The sequence below is a fragment of the Onychomys torridus genome, chromosome 8 (assembly GCF_903995425.1).
Source record: "Onychomys torridus chromosome 8, mOncTor1.1, whole genome shotgun sequence".
Taxonomy (NCBI): domain Eukaryota; kingdom Metazoa; phylum Chordata; class Mammalia; order Rodentia; family Cricetidae; genus Onychomys; species Onychomys torridus.
In genome coordinates, this window is record NC_050450.1 from 64,679,932 (window position 1) to 64,699,480 (window position 19,549).

The 19,549-nt window shown below is 46.9% G+C and overlaps 1 protein-coding gene across 1 annotated transcript in view; it reads right to left on the bottom strand.

Annotated features, from left to right (window-relative positions):
- Positions 1-11,347, bottom strand: part of Nxn (nucleoredoxin) — a 144,886-nt gene extending 133,539 nt beyond the window's left edge. Inside the window, exon 1 of the mRNA XM_036197776.1 lies at positions 10,867-11,347. Within this exon, the coding sequence (XP_036053669.1) occupies positions 10,867-11,226 (360 nt within the window). The 5' untranslated portion in view covers positions 11,227-11,347. The remainder of the gene's footprint in view (positions 1-10,866) is intronic.
- Positions 11,348-19,549: the final 8,202 nt, after the last annotated feature.

Here is a 19,549-nt window from a genome sequence, read left to right on the forward strand (position 1 = left end):
CATCAGGGGTATGGAGTACTAGACAGACGGCTCGGCAGTTAAGAACACTTGCGGCCCTTCCAGAGGACGGGAGCTTGGTTTCCAGAACATTGGGCAGCTCAGAACTGCCTGTATTCTGGCTCCAAAGTGCACTCATGGGGCATATATTCACAGACACACATACATGTAAATAAAAATTAAGTAAATCTCCTTTTAAAATAAGGATAGGTGTACAGTCTATGTTTAACATGCATGAGGCCCTGGGTCCAATCCCCAACACACACACAAATATCAACATGTCACCAAAACAACAACAGACAAGCCAGGGTCATTGTTCTAGAAAGAAACCAAAGAGAAACTATGCAACATGACAGACCACTAGATACTTTTGAAGGAGGAAGGGTGTCTAAGGAAATACAAAGGCTGAGAATTCCTCCCTTGTAGCATCAGAATAAGCATAAAGTGTAGAAAGAACTATCGAGTGCCTGGGATAACACTTGAGTGGCGTGTCCTCCACACCAGTCACTATTCACACCTTTTGTACATTAATTGATTTAACCCTCAGAAACAACCCAGTGTACCCAATGGGTACAGCTATCTACAATTACTGACCTTGAGACTTGAGACACAGAAACCATGTAACCTGCCCCAAAGTCACTAAGCCAGAAAGTGGAGGCCAGGACACAAACTTAGGAAACCTGGATTCCAAGTCCATGTTCTTCCTTCACTAGGCACTCTAAATATACACTTATGGTGACGGGCTATTTCTGAAGCCCATGGATATAAATGATCTTGGAAGTTACCCGCAAGTTAGGCCTGGAGCTGAAAAACTCACGCTCATACCCACAAGCACGTCCCGTCAGAGCTCCAGGGGTTTTGGTGTGATTTTTTTTTCCTATTGTGAGTTGTTCAGCCCAATCTTTAGATTTCACATCAAACCCTGAAAAATGAGTAACAGATGAGGCAGCTAGCTCAGAGCCACCACGATCAAATGAAAGCTCTCTTGACCTGATCGTGTCTAAAGGGAAAGAAGGCAACATCTCCGAGATTTCAAGCAGACTAGATCCATTCAGATTTTTCTCCCAGGGATACTGACCCCAAAAGTCAAATGAAAGCTGCAAAGTGAGATGGAGCGGGAGAAAATTCTCCAAGGAAAGCAAAGAAGACCCTTCCCACGGCCCAGCAGCCCTCGCCATACCCTGCCTTGTGACTCTACACGAATAACCAAGATGAAAGCACCCTTAATGTGTAATCGGCATCTTTATAGACACAGTCGTGGGGGAAGCAGGGGGTGAGCGGCAGAGTCAGTAGAAGGGAAAGCTGAATGTTAAGTTTAAACTGTTTCTGAAAAAGGGTTTTTCTGATGTGTAGCTCATACAAAGAAAAAAAAAAATACACCTCCTCTTTGGTCTGGGAGTTATGGCCAGCGAGTAACAGAATATTTACAGTTTGCTTTTAATCACTGATGCCCCAGAACAACGTATCCATTGCAAGGTTTCCCTCCAGAAGAACCATCTAGGGCAACGTGCAATTACTATCCCTCTCCCTTGTCATAAAGTGGAGAGCACATGCTTGAGATTTCACTGGAAGTCGGAACAGCCGTTACTGAAAGCCTCATAACGGGGAGGACTGATTTAGTCCTAGATCTCCACAGGATACCTGAAGTTCAATTTTGTCACTGAACAAAAGCACTAAAGCCGCCCTGCGGGCCTTGCATAGGATGAAGGGGAGTTGGGGGCACTTCCCTGGCTGAACTAAAAAAAGCCAAATCATTAAAAAGAGAGGGGGAGAAAAGGGGGGCTTAGACATCACCGCCATGGAAGGCGCAGCAGCAAGAAAGACATCTGGGCTCTCCGCCTTGCCAACTGATAGCGAATGTGTTAAGTAGTTAAACTGCAGCGACTCATTTCAGAGTGCTCCGTGCACACTCAGAGTGAACTCACGTGGAAGACACCAGCCCGCCTCCTCCTGTGCCTGAAGCATGTTTGATGTGAACGTTTCACAAGGTGCATTTTCATATTCAGAAAGGAAAGACTCAAATTTAAGAGAGATCAGCCAAACTTTCACCCAACACCGTGAGCCCGGACCTCATCACCAGCTCTCTGTACTTCAATTCTCCGACTCTTAACTTACTTAGAAATGTTTAAAGCTAAATATCCACCACACTGATTACTAGTTGCTGGCAGAGGACTGGATACGCGTTGTGAGTCCCTGGGAAGGACAGTGCTAGAGAAATGCAACGCATTTATGAAAAATAAAAGCATCAAATGACAGGTCTGCATATGAGACTATTTTAATGCACTAAGTCAACTTTTCAAAAGGGGGCTCATGCTTTTTCCTAGTTTTGAACACAGAATTACAGGGCGGTGCAGCTGTGCAAGAAGCTACTGACTCGTCCAGCCGGGAAATCCTCATTAAGTGGTAGTGTCTGCTTAGAGTAAGCAAGGCCCTAGGTTTGATCTCTAGTAACACACACAGACACACAGACACACAGACACACATGCACATGCACACACGCACACACACACGCACGCACACACATGCACACGCACACACGCGCACACACACACACACACACACACACACACACACACACACTTTAAAGTTCATTAAGACTAAAACAAAAGGGCTGGAGAGCTGGCTCAACAGCAAGGGAACGCTTACTTGTAGAAGACCTGGTCCAATTCCCAGCAATCACGGGGCAGCTCACAACTGTCTGCAACTCCAGTTCCAGGGGATCTAATGCCCTCTCCTGACCTCTATGGGCTCTTGCATCCACATAGTGCACAAATATACAGTAAGATACACACACATAAAAGTTAAAATTAGGAAAAAAATAAAAGGCTGCATACAATGGCAAATACCTTTAATCCCAGCAAAAGGAGAAAAAGCCCAAAAATACTAAAAACAAACAAACAAAAAAACTTCTACAGCCAGGCAGTAGTGGCACATGCCTTTAATCTCAGCACTCAGGTGGATCTCTGTGAGTTCGAGGCCAGCCTGGTCTACAGAGCGAGATCCAGGACAGGCATCAAAACTACACAGAGAAACCCTGTCTCAAAAAAACAAAAAGCAAACAAACAAACAAAAACCCACTACAAACTGTTTAGGTATATTCAATTAACTTTTGTCCAGTTAAGGCCCAATTGCTAACATCAAATACTAAAATTAAGCTGCACAATAGCAAAAATGCACATTTTTTTTCTTGTTTTGCTGTTTTTGTTTTGGCTGCCCTGGAACTTTCTATGTAGACAGACTGGCCTCCAACTCACAGAGATCCACATGTCTCTGCCTCCCGAGTGCTGGGATTAAAGGTGTGTTCTACCACACCCGGCGAAAGTGTATGTTTCAATCCACATAATCTGGAAAGCACCAAGAGTTATTAGTCTAAAAGTCACAGACCTGCTTTCTGTGACATCATCCTGTTTCCCAGCACCTGGCACAGATCAGTCTCCCATTCCATCGTTTGGATTCTGTCTTCACAGAGTTTATAGTCTGATGGAAAACACTAGGAAATCTTCCAAAAGTCCATACACAAGATCTATGGGAGCCTCGGTGTGGTGGCGCACACCTTTACTCACAGCGCTCAGGAGGCAGAGGCAGGTGAATCTCTGTGCGTTCAAAGCCAGCCTGGCCTAGTGAGTTCCAGGAAAACAGTCTACCTAGAGGGAAAAGTGACAGGAAACACCGCATTACACCTATAGATGTGTGTTGTTACCACATGTCTCTGGAGACACTCCCAGAAAACCCAGGACATGCGGTCTAACATGTGAAGGTTGGAGTCCATTCAAGATGATGGCCTTTCACGTGGAACCGTAAGTGAAATTCTGAGTGAAGTGAAGAGGGAACCTGTGAAAATCAGTTCCTAAATCAACCGAACTGAGAAAACCTTATAAAACACAACAAAGGTTGGCAGGATGTCTCCGTGGGTAACGGCCATCTCCAGCAAACCTGATGACCGAGCTCCATCCCCAGGGCCCACATGGAGGAGGGGAAGAGCCGGCTGGCACAAGTTCTCCTCCACCTGCCACAAAGTGCACCAAACGATATTAATCAATTAAAACGAATTGACAGAGATAGGAAAGCTTCTAAAAGAGGGACTGCAGGAAGCTCCAAACCCAGGCAGGTCGGAGAAAAACACGGCCCGGCCCAGAAATGCAAGCGACGGAGTCCTACGACACCACAGAGTGAGAAACCAGCAGCCTGGACCTCGGACTTGCAAAAGCGCCAAGGAACCGCAGGGTTCTTCACCGGAGGGGTGATTACCAGTTGTGGAGCTGTCTCTTTCTTCGGGGAATGTGGGGCTCCTGGGGGTTGAGCCCAGAGCCTCGTGAATGTCAGATAAGCTACACAGCTCCAGCCCAGAACTGTATTTCCGAACTTGTCACTCCATTCTGGAAGGGTGCAGAGGAGTCCTGCTCAGGGCGGTAGCAGAGGACTTAGCACTCACTTATCAGAGTGTTGTTGATCACTGGTCCACAAAACCGTAAAGTACAGAAATGATGAGCAGACGTTAGAAATGCTTGTGACACGTCATCAAAATGTCGGCATACAAATTGGTGGTCCGTGGTCTGTCTCATCTGCTTAAACAGCACAGCGGCCAGTGCGTGTTGTGTGAGGTAGGACAACGGATGCTTGCATACACCATGTGAAATGTTCTGATCTGGAAAATGATTTGAGGGGTGAAGATTAGAAACAGGGAGCCCTAGAGAAGGCAGCCGGTAGGCAATGGTCCACGGGAAATGGGAACTCAGAACCCACTGACCGCTGGAACGGAGAGATGGGGATCAGAAGTACCAGTTACTACAGAGGTCCAATTAGCTAGAGCCCATGCCTTCAGGGTGCGTGTGAGCTGTGGAAGGTAGTGAAAGATGGCCTGGGGATTCAAAAATTCTCAATAACTTTGAAAATCACGGCAAGATACACAACAAGAATACATAAGAAGTTGGGATTCACGGGATTCCGAATTCAGAGCTGTTTCCCCTGAGTGCCTTTGAACATGCATAACGGCAAATTAATGAAATGAACAAAACGAAGCACCCTGGTGGTTAACACGGAGGACCACGGGGAATTCAGACTGTGAAGAAAGAAAAGCACAGCCTAGGCCAAGTCTCCACTCTCCCCAAATGAAGCCATGTGGCCAGGAGCCACACCTAGTTCAGAACAGGGGCAGCCTCAGAGCCCTCAAGCTCTATTAGGGGAAAAAAAAGATGCCCAAGGGACCTCCCTGACTCCTGCTCCAGCTATAAACAACACAGAGCATCCTTCTACCAATTTGTGCAAATATTAAAGGGAGCCTCCTACCGAACGAAAGCATGATCCAGAGGGCTGGAGAGGTACAGAGAATGAAGTCAGTGGTTCTAACTTTAATCTCCACTCTGTGCTCTGTGCTCTGGCTCACACTCCAACCCAAATGGGAAGACAAATTGATTCCAAAGAGCTGTGCACAGTCATTACCCGGGAGATGGGATTAATCCAGCCACAGAGAGGAGGAGTCTGGGCAAGCCTATCCCACAGAATTCCAGAACAGAGCAGGGAGGCAGCTCCAGGAGAGGTGAGTTTCTACAGCTCAGAGGCACACTGTCCATTTCCCCAGGTGAAAGAGCATCCCCACACTGCCTAGACGGGGTGGCTAGAGGTGCCTAACAGCTTTGGCAAAGTCGGCAAACAATGACAGCATCCATGCTCTCTCCCAGAGTGGTACCTGGTCATCTTTGAGTTGATAGCCTTTACCATGCTTAGGCTGCAGGGATCAACCACAGTCGCTGGCAACTATAGAATGGGACATCAGTGACCCTAGTAATCTTCCAGACGTGTTATCTGACATTCATTTGCTTTTGTGGTTGGTTTCTTTCTTTCTTTCTTTCTTTCTTTCTTTCTTTCTTTCTCTCTCTCTCTCTCTCTCTCTCTCTCTCTCTCTCTCTCTCTTTCTTTCTTTCTTTCTTTCTTTCTTTTGGAGCTGAGGATTGAACCCAGGGCCTTGCCCTTGCTAGGCAAGCGCTCTACCACTGAGCTAAATCCCCAACCATTCTTTCTAATCTTTCGTTACCACTTACAGGGCAATTCTTTTAATCCCTTCACTACAGCCCCTTACGTGGTTATAAGTGATAAGTCTGGCCTAGAGGTGCTGGTGCACACCTTTAATCCCAGTACTCTGTAAGGCAGAGACAGGTAGTCTGAGGCCAGCATGCTCTACAGGGTGAGCTCCAGGACAGCCAGGGCTACAGAGAAACCCTGTCTCAAACCACACCCCCAAAAGTGAGAGGTTTGAGAAGTTTAAAAAGTACACCATAGGAGACGGTAAAGCAGTTAGCAGAGTGCTTGCCTAGGGTGCGCTAAGCCTCAAGCTCCATCCTTGGCATCACATAAGCCTGGTGGGGTAGTACATGCCTGTAATGCCAACTAGGCAGGTCGAGACGGGAGGGTGAGAAGGTCAAAGTCATATTCAACCACACAGTGAGTTCAAGACCCGCCTGGCCTTCAGTGAGACCCTGAGAAAGGAAGAAAGGAAAAGCTGGGCCATGGCGGCCCATGCCGTTAATCACAGCACTCATGAGGCAGGCAGATCTCTGAGTTCAAGGCCAGAGCAAGTTCCAGGACAGCCTGGGCTACAAAAAAAGGAAGAAAGGAAGGAAAAAGAAAGACCTCACAACAGGTTTGCAATTCTGTGATGTGACAATGTCCAAAGAGTCAAGCTGTATGATGAATTACTCAATATAATAATTTATTAATGATAGCAGCGTGTGTGGAGCACATACCATTATGTCAGGCATGGGCATATTATCACTCAGATGCTACAATGATCCCATAAGACAGGTGTTATGATCCCCATCTTACCAATAAGGAACCTACGGCACAGAGATACAGTGTCCTGCACAGGACACACAGCTAATACACAGCAGACCCAGGACCTGAACCCAGGCAGAAAAACAAAAGAACTTCGGTTCTCAGCCACCAGACTGTTTCATTACACGGAGACGATAAGATTAAAACACACATTATAAATAATAGAAAATGGAGGGAAAACCTCTCCAAGAACATGGCTCTGATTGCTTTAATTGGACTGTTGTCTATTATTAGACTGATTCAGATGGAAACATCGTCCCCAATAGAACCTGTCCTGGCTGGTTGAGGCTCTTTAGGAACAAGGCAAAAGCCTCTAACATTCAAAGCTGTGTCTTTTTTGGCATCTTTCACTGTCTTGGAAGGGAGTAGGAGGCAAAGCCAGAAGTGTATGTCAGTGTCCTGTCATTCTCTGCCTGAGGGGTAAGAAGAGGAAGACAGAGGACACAGGGCTTGGAGACTGGGCTGCCGCCAGATCTTGTCACGTCCAAAGTGCCCAGGGAATTCAACAGAAGTCCAGGCCATGGCTCTGGTTTAGACTACACCAAAAGAACCATTCAGAACAGCCAGAGCAAGCAGGCCACACTGGACGGCTGCAGAGTGACCACTGACTCCATCCAAAGCAAGTCAACTAGGAGGCTGGGCCAGAGTCACCACCTAACTCTAATGGTTTCCCATCCTGACTTCCTCTTCCCTATTCCAACTTCCTCTATTCCGTTGTCATTCAGAAAATTTATAGACCAAATCAAAGCCCAATACATCTGTGCAAAGGAAGTCAGTGGTTTGCTCCCTCTGATGTCAGAGCACCCACGACCAAATGCTTTGCACTAGATGCCCAGCCCAGGCCAAGCCAGGGCCTGTGGTTTTAAAACCAAAACTGCTCTTCACTCCTGACACGGCTAAGTTGATCCTGGAGCCAGACCGTCCGGTTTCAACAATTAATTTTTCTTCTTCTAAAGAGACAACTCAAATCTGAAAGTCTAAATCATCACCAATTTCCAACAGTTCATCACGTTCTCTTTCTTTGGAAATCTGAAAAATGTCCACTAGCCTGCTTACTAAAACAAGCCCAACCGCCTTCCTTAACTTCAGGATTACAGGCTTCCTGACACAGTCACTCCCATAAATGCACTCAGTTTGATTATCATCTAATTACAATTTCTATAGAGCTATATAATATGTGTGTGTTCTGGAAGGAAGAAGAAAAGCTCCTATTACTTTAGAACTACCACTAAAACAAACAGAAACAGGAAAGATAGCTTTCCATACAGAAAGAGGACGGAAGGGAAAAAAAGATACAAGTCCCCTTGACCTCACATGTTCTCACCGCTCCAGTGGAGGTGAGGGAGCCAGGCAAAACGCAGGCTGAACATATATGGCCATCCCCAGACTTTCTTACTATATAAAGGAGAAATTAATAAGAGAAGAAAAAGAGAAATACCATACAGCATTTTCATTCCCCACCATAATTTTTCAATTTTCTGTAGAGAAATGCCAGCCAATAACTAATTAGAACCATATCCTCTGTGATCCCAACGGGAAGAAACACACAGATGGGTTTAAAGACCAAATGTTAATGAGAACTTAAAAAAAAATGTAATCTGGAACGTGGGTTTTCCTTCAGTATAAAACAGAATGCTCTTCTTTACAGCTATTTTTATAGTTGGGGAAACAGCCCAGACGAAACCATCAACAAAAGTTAAGTGTTCACCCACAAGTGTCCTGAGCTGGGGTACCCTCACCTTCCACTTTTCTTAGGGTGAAATTGGTATTGCCAACTCACTGATTTCTGTGCACCCCGATTTCAAGCTGCAGAAGACAAAATCTAGGTTACAATGTGCTCTAGACCTCTCTGGTTTCAAGGGGAGAAGCGGTCCCTTCCACAATGAGTACACATCCCTTTCGATTTTCAAGTGTGTTTTCTACAAGAAACCCATTGAGGGCCTTTTTTACCTGATAAGTCACGAAACACAGAATGCTTCTGGGTTCAGACACAGAATCACCTACTCTCCACCACAGGAGGACTTCCAAAACTCTAAAGAAACAAATGAACTATGGGGTATGAGTCGGGAAAATGGCACAAAAATAAATTTGGGAAGTTGGGGATGTGAAGCCCAGTGGTGGAAGGCAAGCTTACTTAGCATGTGTAAGTACCTCATGCCCAGCACCACACAAAAATAAATAGACAGACAGACAGATAGATAAAATCAAACTAAATGTTTAAGATGCTGGATTATGATTTAGGCACATGCAGCATTCTGAAGTGTATTTTTCAAATAAGAGCCTGCTGGCCTGTGTCATCCAGATGTTCATCTGAGTGGGACCAGCCCGACCAGGGAAGGGCTACAGAACACTTTCTTTCATGCCAAGGGGTAAGCCAGCATAGAGTAAGCCTCTGTCATATCAAATATACCTCTGCGGGGGAGTGTTAGGCATTTCCAAAACATCTCAGTTTGCTCCACATTTTTATTGCCCAGCAATTTTATTTCCCCCTCTGTAAAAACTACAATAGGCCGTAAGTCTGGAACATTCTGCCATTCATTGTATACTTCCAAAAGCTAGAAATTATTTGTATTGCCCAATAAGGACATTATTTTAAACAGATTTTAGTCTACAACAGAAACATGCCATGACGATGGAAATATTTTTTCAATAAATGACTTTCTGAATGTTATTTCTTCCCAGAAGGATCATCAAAACAACCACCAAAAAGAAAACAAAGGATTCCCATATTTTTTAAGGAAAAAGTACTAGCCATGCATATTCATACCCTAGCAGGCATATAAATCAAGTAGGGGCATAATAACTTGAAAAAACAGTTAAGATGCAAAGGCTTGCTTCTGTGTGGTTAGTGGGCTGATGTTTTCCCAGTGTTAAACTTACCAACTGTATTTCTTAAACTATATTTCAAACTTTAAATCTCACATCTGTGCCTTAACACTGCTTTGGGATGAATGATTTACTCAGGACATTTTGAGGTCAAATTATAAGCCTTTTGCTCTCACTAAGTCTAAATCATTTGTCTCAACATGATTCTGTACAAATAAAAGGAACACGTGGCATGTGTTACCACCCTCCCTGGAGGAACCTAAATGCCCCTGGAATAGCCTTTCTCCTGCTCGCCCCATAAACTGAGACGCTCCTCGGAAAACGAAAGGGCCGGATTCATACATTGCATTAGCCACGCGAATTAAGCAAGGGCACGCCAAAACTTTTCCTGTTAGCACTCATTACAAAACGTCTTGAATTTGTTTGATTGAAACAGACGTCTTCACCCAACAGATACACTCTGCAACCCAAACTAATTTCATAGTGGCCCATTCGTGGTGGGCCATTTGCTGTCTTGTCATTCATCGGTACCGATGCGATCAGTTCTGCATCTAATTCGAAGTATAGATGCAGCAAACGGCCCACCACGAAACTATGGCATCTACAAGGACGGGGCTGTTCTGGGCCTGGGAAGATCGCTGGACAGCCAGACAATGAAAAGCTCCCCGGTGGCCACTAACTCAGCCCAGGGGGCGGGGCGGGGGGCAAGGGAAGAAAGGGGGAAAGGATTGAGCTCCCCTTTCTCCTGAAGCCGCCGTCAGCAGCCGCCTCCGGGTCCCTGGCCATAGGGGAGGGGGCCCTAGGAAGGCAAGATTTCTCTGGGAAAGAAAGGAAACTTCCTGGTGTGGGCATTATGGGAAGGGGGCTAGTGCCCTCCCCCACACACTACAGGTATCTGTGTGGAGCCCAGTGGCTGGAGGAGGGTGGTGGTGGTCAGGGAGCGAGGAGGGTAGAGCACGGCCACCCCTATGCGACTCCCAACGCGTGGACCCGAGGGGTGTCAAACTTCCTAGCGTGGGCGCAGTCAGGCACTGGCACCTAGGAGTTGCCGCGAGCGCCCTAACCCGGCGGGGTCCCGGATGGGGCAAGAAGAGGGAGCCAGCCGAGATAGAGAAGGCAGGCCTGAGGACAGCGGGTGGGGGCGGCGAGCAGCTGGCTCCCGGAGCGTGGAACGCGCCTGCAGGCCGGGGGCGCCGCCGGGCCCGCGCTACTCACCTTCCGGTGCTTCTCCTTGTAGGGCAGCGCCAGCCATGGCATGTCCCGCACGAAGTCCTGCCACTGCCGCTGGTCCTGGTCCGAGGACACGAAGACGATCTCCAGGCGGTGCGGGGGCTCTGGCTCAGCGGCCGCGCCCGCCCCTGCCCCGGCCCCCGGCCCGGCGGCCGTGTCCCCTCGCAGGCGGCCGTAGAAGGCGGCCAGGCTGGCGCTGAGCTGAGCGCAGGGGGCGCTCAGGCTGCACCCGAAGTAGAGCCCCAGCAGCGCGATGCCGCGGGCTCCCAGCGAGTGCACGTCCACCTCCTCGCCGCCGCCCGTCACCAGCTTGTCGCCCAGCAGCTCCTCCAGGAAGACCGACATCCTGGCCCACCGCAGCCCCAGCACGCGGGCGGGCGGGCAGGCTCACGGCTGCTACCCGGCTCGCTGGTCCGCGCGGCGGGCGGAGGCAGAGGCGGTGGCGGCGGCGGCGGCTGGGAGGGGAGCCCCGCCCACCGGGCCGCCCAGCCACGCCCCTCCATAGCCACGCCCCCTCCGAGGTTGGCCCGCGCTGCGCAGGCAGGTCCGCAGCAGCTGGCGCCTTGGCGCGGGCCTGTGGTTGAGGCCAAAGTAAGAAACCTGACCCGAGTTCTACACCAGGACCAGAATGCCCGGACCTAAAGCAGGAAAGGGTCCCCTGGACTGGCTCTTTCCGATGCTGCTGCACCTCTGCCCCTAATTCCTCTCGCCTTCTACTTGCTCCACACTGGATTCTGCCCTGGTCCTTGCTCTCTTCCAGTCTCTCTTATTCCCTTCCCTACACGAACCTTAAGCCATTTCAAACCCCAATGATCTCGTATAAAGCTTGTAGGATTTAACGTCTTCACCGTCCAGTGTCACTGTATCAGGCCCCATCGTATTCAGCAGTCATGTGTGTTTTTGTGCTTGCTGCTGTAAGTAGACTGGTGGGCGCCACCTCTCTGTTTCATGTGCCAGGCACAAGAGAGAGAATTCATAAATACTTGTGGGCTGATTGTAAGTCACAGTGTGGGATTTCAGTCCACAGGTCGCTGGAACCATTCCCCGATGGAAATGGCTCTCTTCCATTTCCATTAATGTATGCAACAGATGGCGCAGCGTCTCCAAATCAGTGTTGGCTGCTCTCCTGACTCGGCTCCATAGCTTATCTCAGGTCTGCTGGTAATTGAGAGTCTAAGGATTTTCCCCCCCATGTTGAAAGATACTTTCCAATGCTTAGGAAGAACCTTGATACAAACAAATGGCCGTGTGGCAAGTCTCCTGACCTCCCTTACCACTAGACACCACACACAGGGCAAAATGTAAACCAACACACACACACACACACACACACACACACGCACGCACGCACGCACGCGCACACACACACACACGCACGCACGCACGCGCACGCACGCGCGCACACACACACACACACACACACACACACACACACACACGAGGACCATTGATGAGTATCAGCTCAGTTACCATGAACAGTGACGTTTTAAAAAAGAAAACCCAACTACCAGCCACCCTCCAAGGCTTTGGAAGGTATTTTTTCGCATCTGCTGCCATCTAATGGAAGAATGAAAGAGAAAAACTCTTACCAGCACAGCACATAAGGTGTAAAAGATTAACTAGCTGAACACAAAAGAACTTTAATTACACACATTTCCTCCGCTACAACACACGCACATACACACAGACCCCAAAGTGCATGACACAAGAACACTCAAACTTCCGAATGTAGCCTCAAGCTCTGGCACAAGTGCTCCCAAGGTTCTCAGTGTGTTTAAGGCAGAAGGAAGAATTGTACAAGTGGTCAAGTCTGTAACATGTCTTCACACAAACTAGTGAAAGTCATTAAGACAAAGCAGAGTGGCCTGGCAATCCCTACATTACTGGTGCCAGAAATGGTGGCTCATGCCTTTAATTCCAGCATCTAAGAGGCAGATCATTATGAGTTTGAAGCTGACCTGGTCTAAAATAGCCAGGGCTACACAGTAGTATCCTGCCTCAAAACACTAAATAAATATCATCTTATTCATGTGTACGTGTGCATGTGTCTAGTAGTAGAGGGCATTGTGAGCCACCCCATGTAAATGTAGGGATCCAAACATGAATTCTCTAGGGCTCCTAACCACTGAGTCATCTCTCCAGCACCCCTAGAATCCTGTTTTTAAAACCTTAAATGGATGGATGTGATGGTGCATTTCTGTAATTCCAGCTTTTTGGAGGTTAAAAGCAGGAGGACCCTAAATTCCAGGCTAGTCTGTGCTACATAGGGAGGTTCTGTTTCAAAATAAATCCTGTGGGTTAAAATGTTTTATCTTTCCACCTGAGTTATATTTGAAATGTTCCTGAGTGGGTATGTGGTTTCACATGTTTGAAACATGTCAGACAGATAGGCATCTACACTCAGAGACATCATTAAGCAAATTCTAAAGGCATGTGAAAGGAGGCCAGGCATAGTGGCACACACCTTTAATCCCAGCACACAGGAGGCAGAGGCTGCCTGGTCTATGTAACAATTCCAGGCCAGCCGGAGATACATAGTGAGACCCTGTTTCAAAAAACAAAATGTGGAAAGACTACCAACATTTGCATCTTATGCAAGCCAAAGAACAGAGTATTGGGAATAGAGGTCGGTGAAGGTGAACTCTGGGAGGATTGCGGGAAAGAGAGAAGTCATTATTGAGTACTTGTTGTGGGTAAGCTAGGTGCAAGGGTGATATGAAGAGGTGATTTGTTGAGCATTTTCCTTTCGTTATTTTACAGGAAAGCAGTTTCCACTGGAGTGTGTCCAAGCCAGCATCTGGCACCTGGGAAAGTGAGAGTTCGAACATACTTCACGTGAAATATAAATACGATTTGGAGAATTGTTGGTGCAGCATGCCTTGGTGAGAAGCCAAGGCTTGCAGCTGCCTTTCAAAGGGGTGTGGAAGGAGGGGATTTGCAATGGAAATTGTTCCAAACTCATAATTCCAGCGGATGTTTCTTATGAGAAAGCCAACAAGACTCGTTAGACTTCCTGTAATGCATTAGCCAGTGTCCTTTGGCCTGCGGGAAGCGTCACTGTCTTCTGCATGGGGTACAGGAGACGCATGAAGAAGCTGTCCCATCCAGGATTTGACTAATTATATTCGGCACAATTTTGTGCCAAAGACCCACAACATGCCTGGTTTTGTAAGGGATGTATGTACACTAGTTTCTTTTGAAAAATCACGGTTGAGGAATACGATATCATTCAAAATCCACGCAGAATAAGGATGTCTGCCACCTTTAAGATTCATAAATCTTCAAGGCCGAGGGGTAGCTCAGTGGTAGAGCAGCTGCATAGAAGGCTAAAGAACTGAAGTTCAATTGCATAGTACTACAAAGATAAGATTCATAAGTCAGGGCTGGTAAGATGGCTCAGCAGGTAAAGGTGCTTGCCACGTGTCTAGTTAAGATTTCTATTGCTGTGGTAAAGCACTGTGACCAAAAGCTACTTGGAGGGGAAAGGGTTTATTTCCCCTATACTTCCACACATGATAGTCCACCATCAAAGGAAGTCAGGACAGGAACTCAAACAGGACAGGAACTTGGAGGTAGAAGTTGATGCAGAGGCCATGGAAGGGTGTAATTCCAGGCACCATCACATCAATCCATTTAAGCTTTAAAAACAGGATTCTAGGGGTGCTGGAGAGATGGCTCAGTGGCTAGGAGCCCTAGAGAATTCATGTATGGATCCCTATGTTAACATGGGATGGATCACAGTGCTACCAGACACATGCACACATACACATGAATAAGACTTATTTATTTATTTGTTTGTTTGTTTGTTTATTTCCTGCCTTGCTCCTCAAGGCTTGCTCAGACTGCTTTCTTATAGCACCTGGGACCACCATCCCAGATGTGACAACACCTACAATAGCCTGGGCCCTCTCACATCAGTGACTAGTTAAGAAAATGCACTACAGACTTGCCTACAGGCCAGTTTTATGGAGGCACTTTTCTCAGTTGAGAGTCCCTGTTCCCAAATGACTCTAGCATATATCAAGCTGACATAAAACTAGCCAGCATACCATGCAAGCCTAGACACCTGAGTTGGTCCCTGGAACCTATGTAAAACTGGATGGAGAGAATTGGTGCAGCAAAGTTGTCTTCTGACTTTCACATGCATGCCTACACACACACACACACACACACACACACACACACACACACACACACACACACGGAGATTTTTTTTAATTAAAATCTGGGGGTTAGAGAGAAGACTCAGAAGAGTACTTGCTGCTCTTCTAGAGGACCCAAGTTCAATTCCCAACATTTATATGATGGCTCATAACTGTCTATAATTCCATTCCCATGGGATCTGATGCCCTCTTCTGGCCTCCTTGCGTACCAGGCACACAGGTGGTACACAGGCAGGCATACAGGCAAAACACCCATACATATAAAATAATGTTGGAAAATTAAAGATCCTGCCAGGCTGTGGTGGCTCAAGCCTTTAATCTCAACACTTAGGAGGCAGAGACAGACAGACAAATCTTTGAGTTCAAGGCCAGCCTGGTTTACAGAGCAAATCCCAGAAGAGCCAGGGCTACACAGAGAAACCTAGTCTTTAAAAGAAAAAGAAAGAAAAAGAAAGAAAGAAAGAAAGAAAGAAAGAAAGAAAGAAAGAAAGAAGGAAGGAAGGAAGGAAGGAAGGAAGGAAGGAAAGAAAAAAGAAAATTAAAGACCCATAAATCAACATGGTGGCACAGACTTGTAACCCCAGCATTTAGGAGGCCAAAGCAGGAGGTCCTGAGTTCAAGGCCAGTAAGATCTTGTTTCAATTTTTTTTTTTTTCCTCAAGACAAGGTTTCTCTGTATAGCTGAGGCTGTCCCAGAACTTGCTTTATAGACCAGGCTGGCCTTGAACTAATATAGACCCACCTGCCTCTGCCTCCAGAGTACTGGGACTAAAGATGTGCACCACCACACTCCACTCAAAAAATTTTTAGATGTTTCATATATCACAGTTCTTGGTCTTTAGGTATGCAAACACATATGCACAATGATTGTGTGTGTATTTATTGCTCACTGGAAAGACTAGAAAAAGCTTAATTGTGTGTCAATAAGGATGATTAAATTATGACACATTCATCTTTAGTGGCTTCTTTTATTGTTTTATTAATAAGTAAAGCTCAAGAGTCAGATATTAGGGTATAAACCTCATAGATCCACAGCAACAGAAGAAAAGATCAGCCGCCCTCCTCTCCACCTTCCCAGATCGAAGAAAGGGTTCTCAAATCTTTCCAAGCCCCTTCTTCCTCTCGGTGCCTCTTACCTTCATCTGAGCCGGCCAGAAAACTCTACAGTTTATTGCAGCCAGCTAAATGTGGGCTCCACCCTCCAAGTCAAAGTTCAATGCCATTGGTGGTCTCAGAGCGACAATACAAACAAATCCCCCAAGACATCCATCATTTGAAATACAATTTTGTTATTGAAAAGAATTGATCCCTATTAGTCTGGGTTAGAGATGGGGAGGGTATTGATGTACTGTAAGGAGCTGACCCCCTGATCATAGAAGCTGAGCAGTCTTTAAGCGATCTTCAGCCTAGCAGATGGAGACCCAAGAGAGTTAATGATGTAAGTTCCTCAGACTTCAAGTCCAAAGGCAGATGCCCCAATATAGCAGAGTGACTTCCCTTTCTCTGCCTTTTTGTCCCATTCAGGCTTCTGCAGGAATGAATGAGATACACCCACATCTGGGAGGGTGCTAGCTTTCCTCAGTCCTCCAATTCAAATATTAATCTCATCCAGGAATACCCAGAATCAAGTTGAGCTGGGAACTCAAATGACTAATAAAATTAATCATCCTGAGTTTATTTACTTTTTTTTTTTGTTTGTTTTGTTTTGTTTTTCAAGACAGGGTTTCTCTGTGTAGTTTTGTGCCTTTCCTGGAACTCACTTTGGAGACCAGGCTGTCCTCGAACTCACAAAGATCCGCCTGGCTCTGCCTCCCAAGTGCTGGGATTAAAGGCATGCACCACCGACACCCAGCCTGAGTCTATTTACTTTATTTTTTCTTCTTTGAAACAAGGTCTTGCTATGCAGCCTTGGTTAGCCTGGAACTGGATAAGTAGTCTAGGCTGGCCTTTAACTCAGATCTTCCTGCCTCTGCCTCCCAAGTACTAGGATTAAAGGGTGTGCCACCACACCCAGTGCCCTCTTCTAGCCTTCATAGGCATCCACACTTGCACAGCCATACACACACACACACACACACACACACACACACACACACTCCCAAGCAATTCTGGCACATAGGAAATCTGATCCAGGAATATTGGATCACCCACCAGAAACAGGCTAGAATCTAAGGGTCCATCACTGAGCAGCCCAGGAAACCTTCATTGCTAGTGAGGAAAACATGGATCCACTTCGAAGGCTAGTGTCAAACAGAAGATGTAGTAGGAACAACATTTTCTAACACATGACCATTGACTGAGGTGCAAGAACGGCATCTAGCAAGAAATGAGTGTCAAAAAGTTCCAACTTAGCTCTGTGACACTAAAGAACACAGAACACTGATGACTCTGAGTTGCCAGACAAGGGGCCCACGCCTTTGATCCCAGCACTCAAGGCAGGCAGATCTCTATGAGTTGGGGGCCAATGTGGTCTACATAGCTACACAGTGAGACTCTGTCTCAAAAAGAAAACAAAAACAAAACCCCAAGATTCTGAGGACCCGATTCTGCTCTTCTAGAGGACCCGAGTGGAGTTCCCAGCACCCACATCAGATGGCTCATAACCACTTCTAACTCCAGTTGCAGAGGATCATTGATCATTCTTCTGGCCTCTGTGGACACCTACACACACACACACACACACACACACACACACACACACAGTGTAAATGTAACCAGGCTGACCCTAAACTCAGAGACCTGCCTGCCTCTACTCTCTACTTCTCTAGTGCTGGGAAATAAAATCTAAAAATAAAGTCACTTATCCAATATTGACTGTCTCTAACAAATCAGCCAGCTAAGCAGCATCTGCTGGCAGATACTTTCTACCAGACGTAAGGCTTTTGAAGCTCTTCACTGTTATCATAGTCATATGCAACTCACATCCATTCGCAATACTCTGCACCCAGCTTGGACCCCCCCCTCCTCTTTTCTCTCTTCTCGCCTCTCTCTCTCTCTCTCTTCTTGAAGCATGAACTCAATCTGTAGACCAGGCTACCCTCAAACTCAGAGATCCATGTGCTTCTGCCTCCTGAGTGCTGGGATTCATGGCGTGTGCCACCACCGCTAATCCAGCTTGGACTTTCCCATCCCATCCCAACTTTTCCTTCTCAGCTTCAGCAGCGGACAGCACCCAAGAGTATTGCAGATCACCTAGGGGCTTACAGACAACAGGAAGACATAATTAGGCTTCCTCCTATCTCAGCACGTGACCTCTGGGCCACCAGCTTGAGTCTTCTGACTGGAGAGTCATCAACTCAGTGTCATAATCTTCCCTGGAACACTACCTCCTCTCTAACTTCCCTGGTTAACTCTGATCTTCAGGGACAATAGTCTAACCCTGTATCCTTGTGGCCAGAACAGACAACATGCAGAGAAGGGCAGAATCTGACAGTTGCTGGGCTCACACCCATGTTAGCTGTCAGACAAAATCCCAGATGTCCCCAGGGAAGTAAACACAGGAAAGAATTTCTCCCATTTAGAGTATACTTGGAGGAGTCTCTCGAGTTTTCCATCAGATGAAACCCATCCCACTGTTGGATGGTGAATGGGAGGAGATAGCAGGTCAGTCTAACTGCTCCCTATCTGTGATCTTGGCTACGGGTGGTTCTGTAAGAGACTTCCTCCCTTGTGAGCCCGCTTCATAGGGAGTTTCTCCATCTGACGGCTTGATCCTTCCTGACCCTTCCTTTGAGAATTTATTATTGCACTTAAATGGATTTGTTTGTTTGTTTGTTTGTTTATTTATTTATTTATTTATTTATTAGTGCTGGAGATTGAACCCATGACCCAGGCATGATAGGCAAGGACTCTGCACTCCTGGATTAGCTCTTTAGATTATTCTCTATTTCCAAAGCCTACTATCCTGGGAGACTGCCTCAACTTCTCTCAGATCCAGCTATAACTCTTTTTTATTTGGTTTTTCCTGACAGGGTTTCTCTGTGTAACCAGTTCTGGCTGTCCTGGAAATTGCTCTGTAGACCAGGCTGGCCTCAAATTCACAGAGATCCACCTGGCTCTGCCTCCCGAGTGCTGGGATTAAAGGTGTGCACCGCCGCTGCCGCCGTTGCCGCCGCCCAGCCCACTTTGACTCTTAACATCTTGGCATGAACTGGAGTCCTGACTCACGGTTGTTTAGAAGTGACTAAAACTAATCCATAGAGGACGGAGCCAGGAAGAACAATAGCAAACTGTCAAAGCTGCTTATAATAAGACTCTAAGAGCCGGGCGGTGGTGGCGCACGCCTTTAATCCCAGTGCTCGAGAGACAGAGGCAGGTGGATCTCTGTGAGTTCGAGGCCAGCCTGGGCTACAGAGCAGATCCAGGACAGTTACACAGAGAAACCCTGTCTTGAAAAAACTGAACAAAACAAAACAAGAAGACTGCAAGAGCAACTGGAGTGGCTGCCACAAAGTCGAGAGGAGGCTCAGTCAGAACTGCAGGAGTCAGGCTGGAGATGGCTCAGC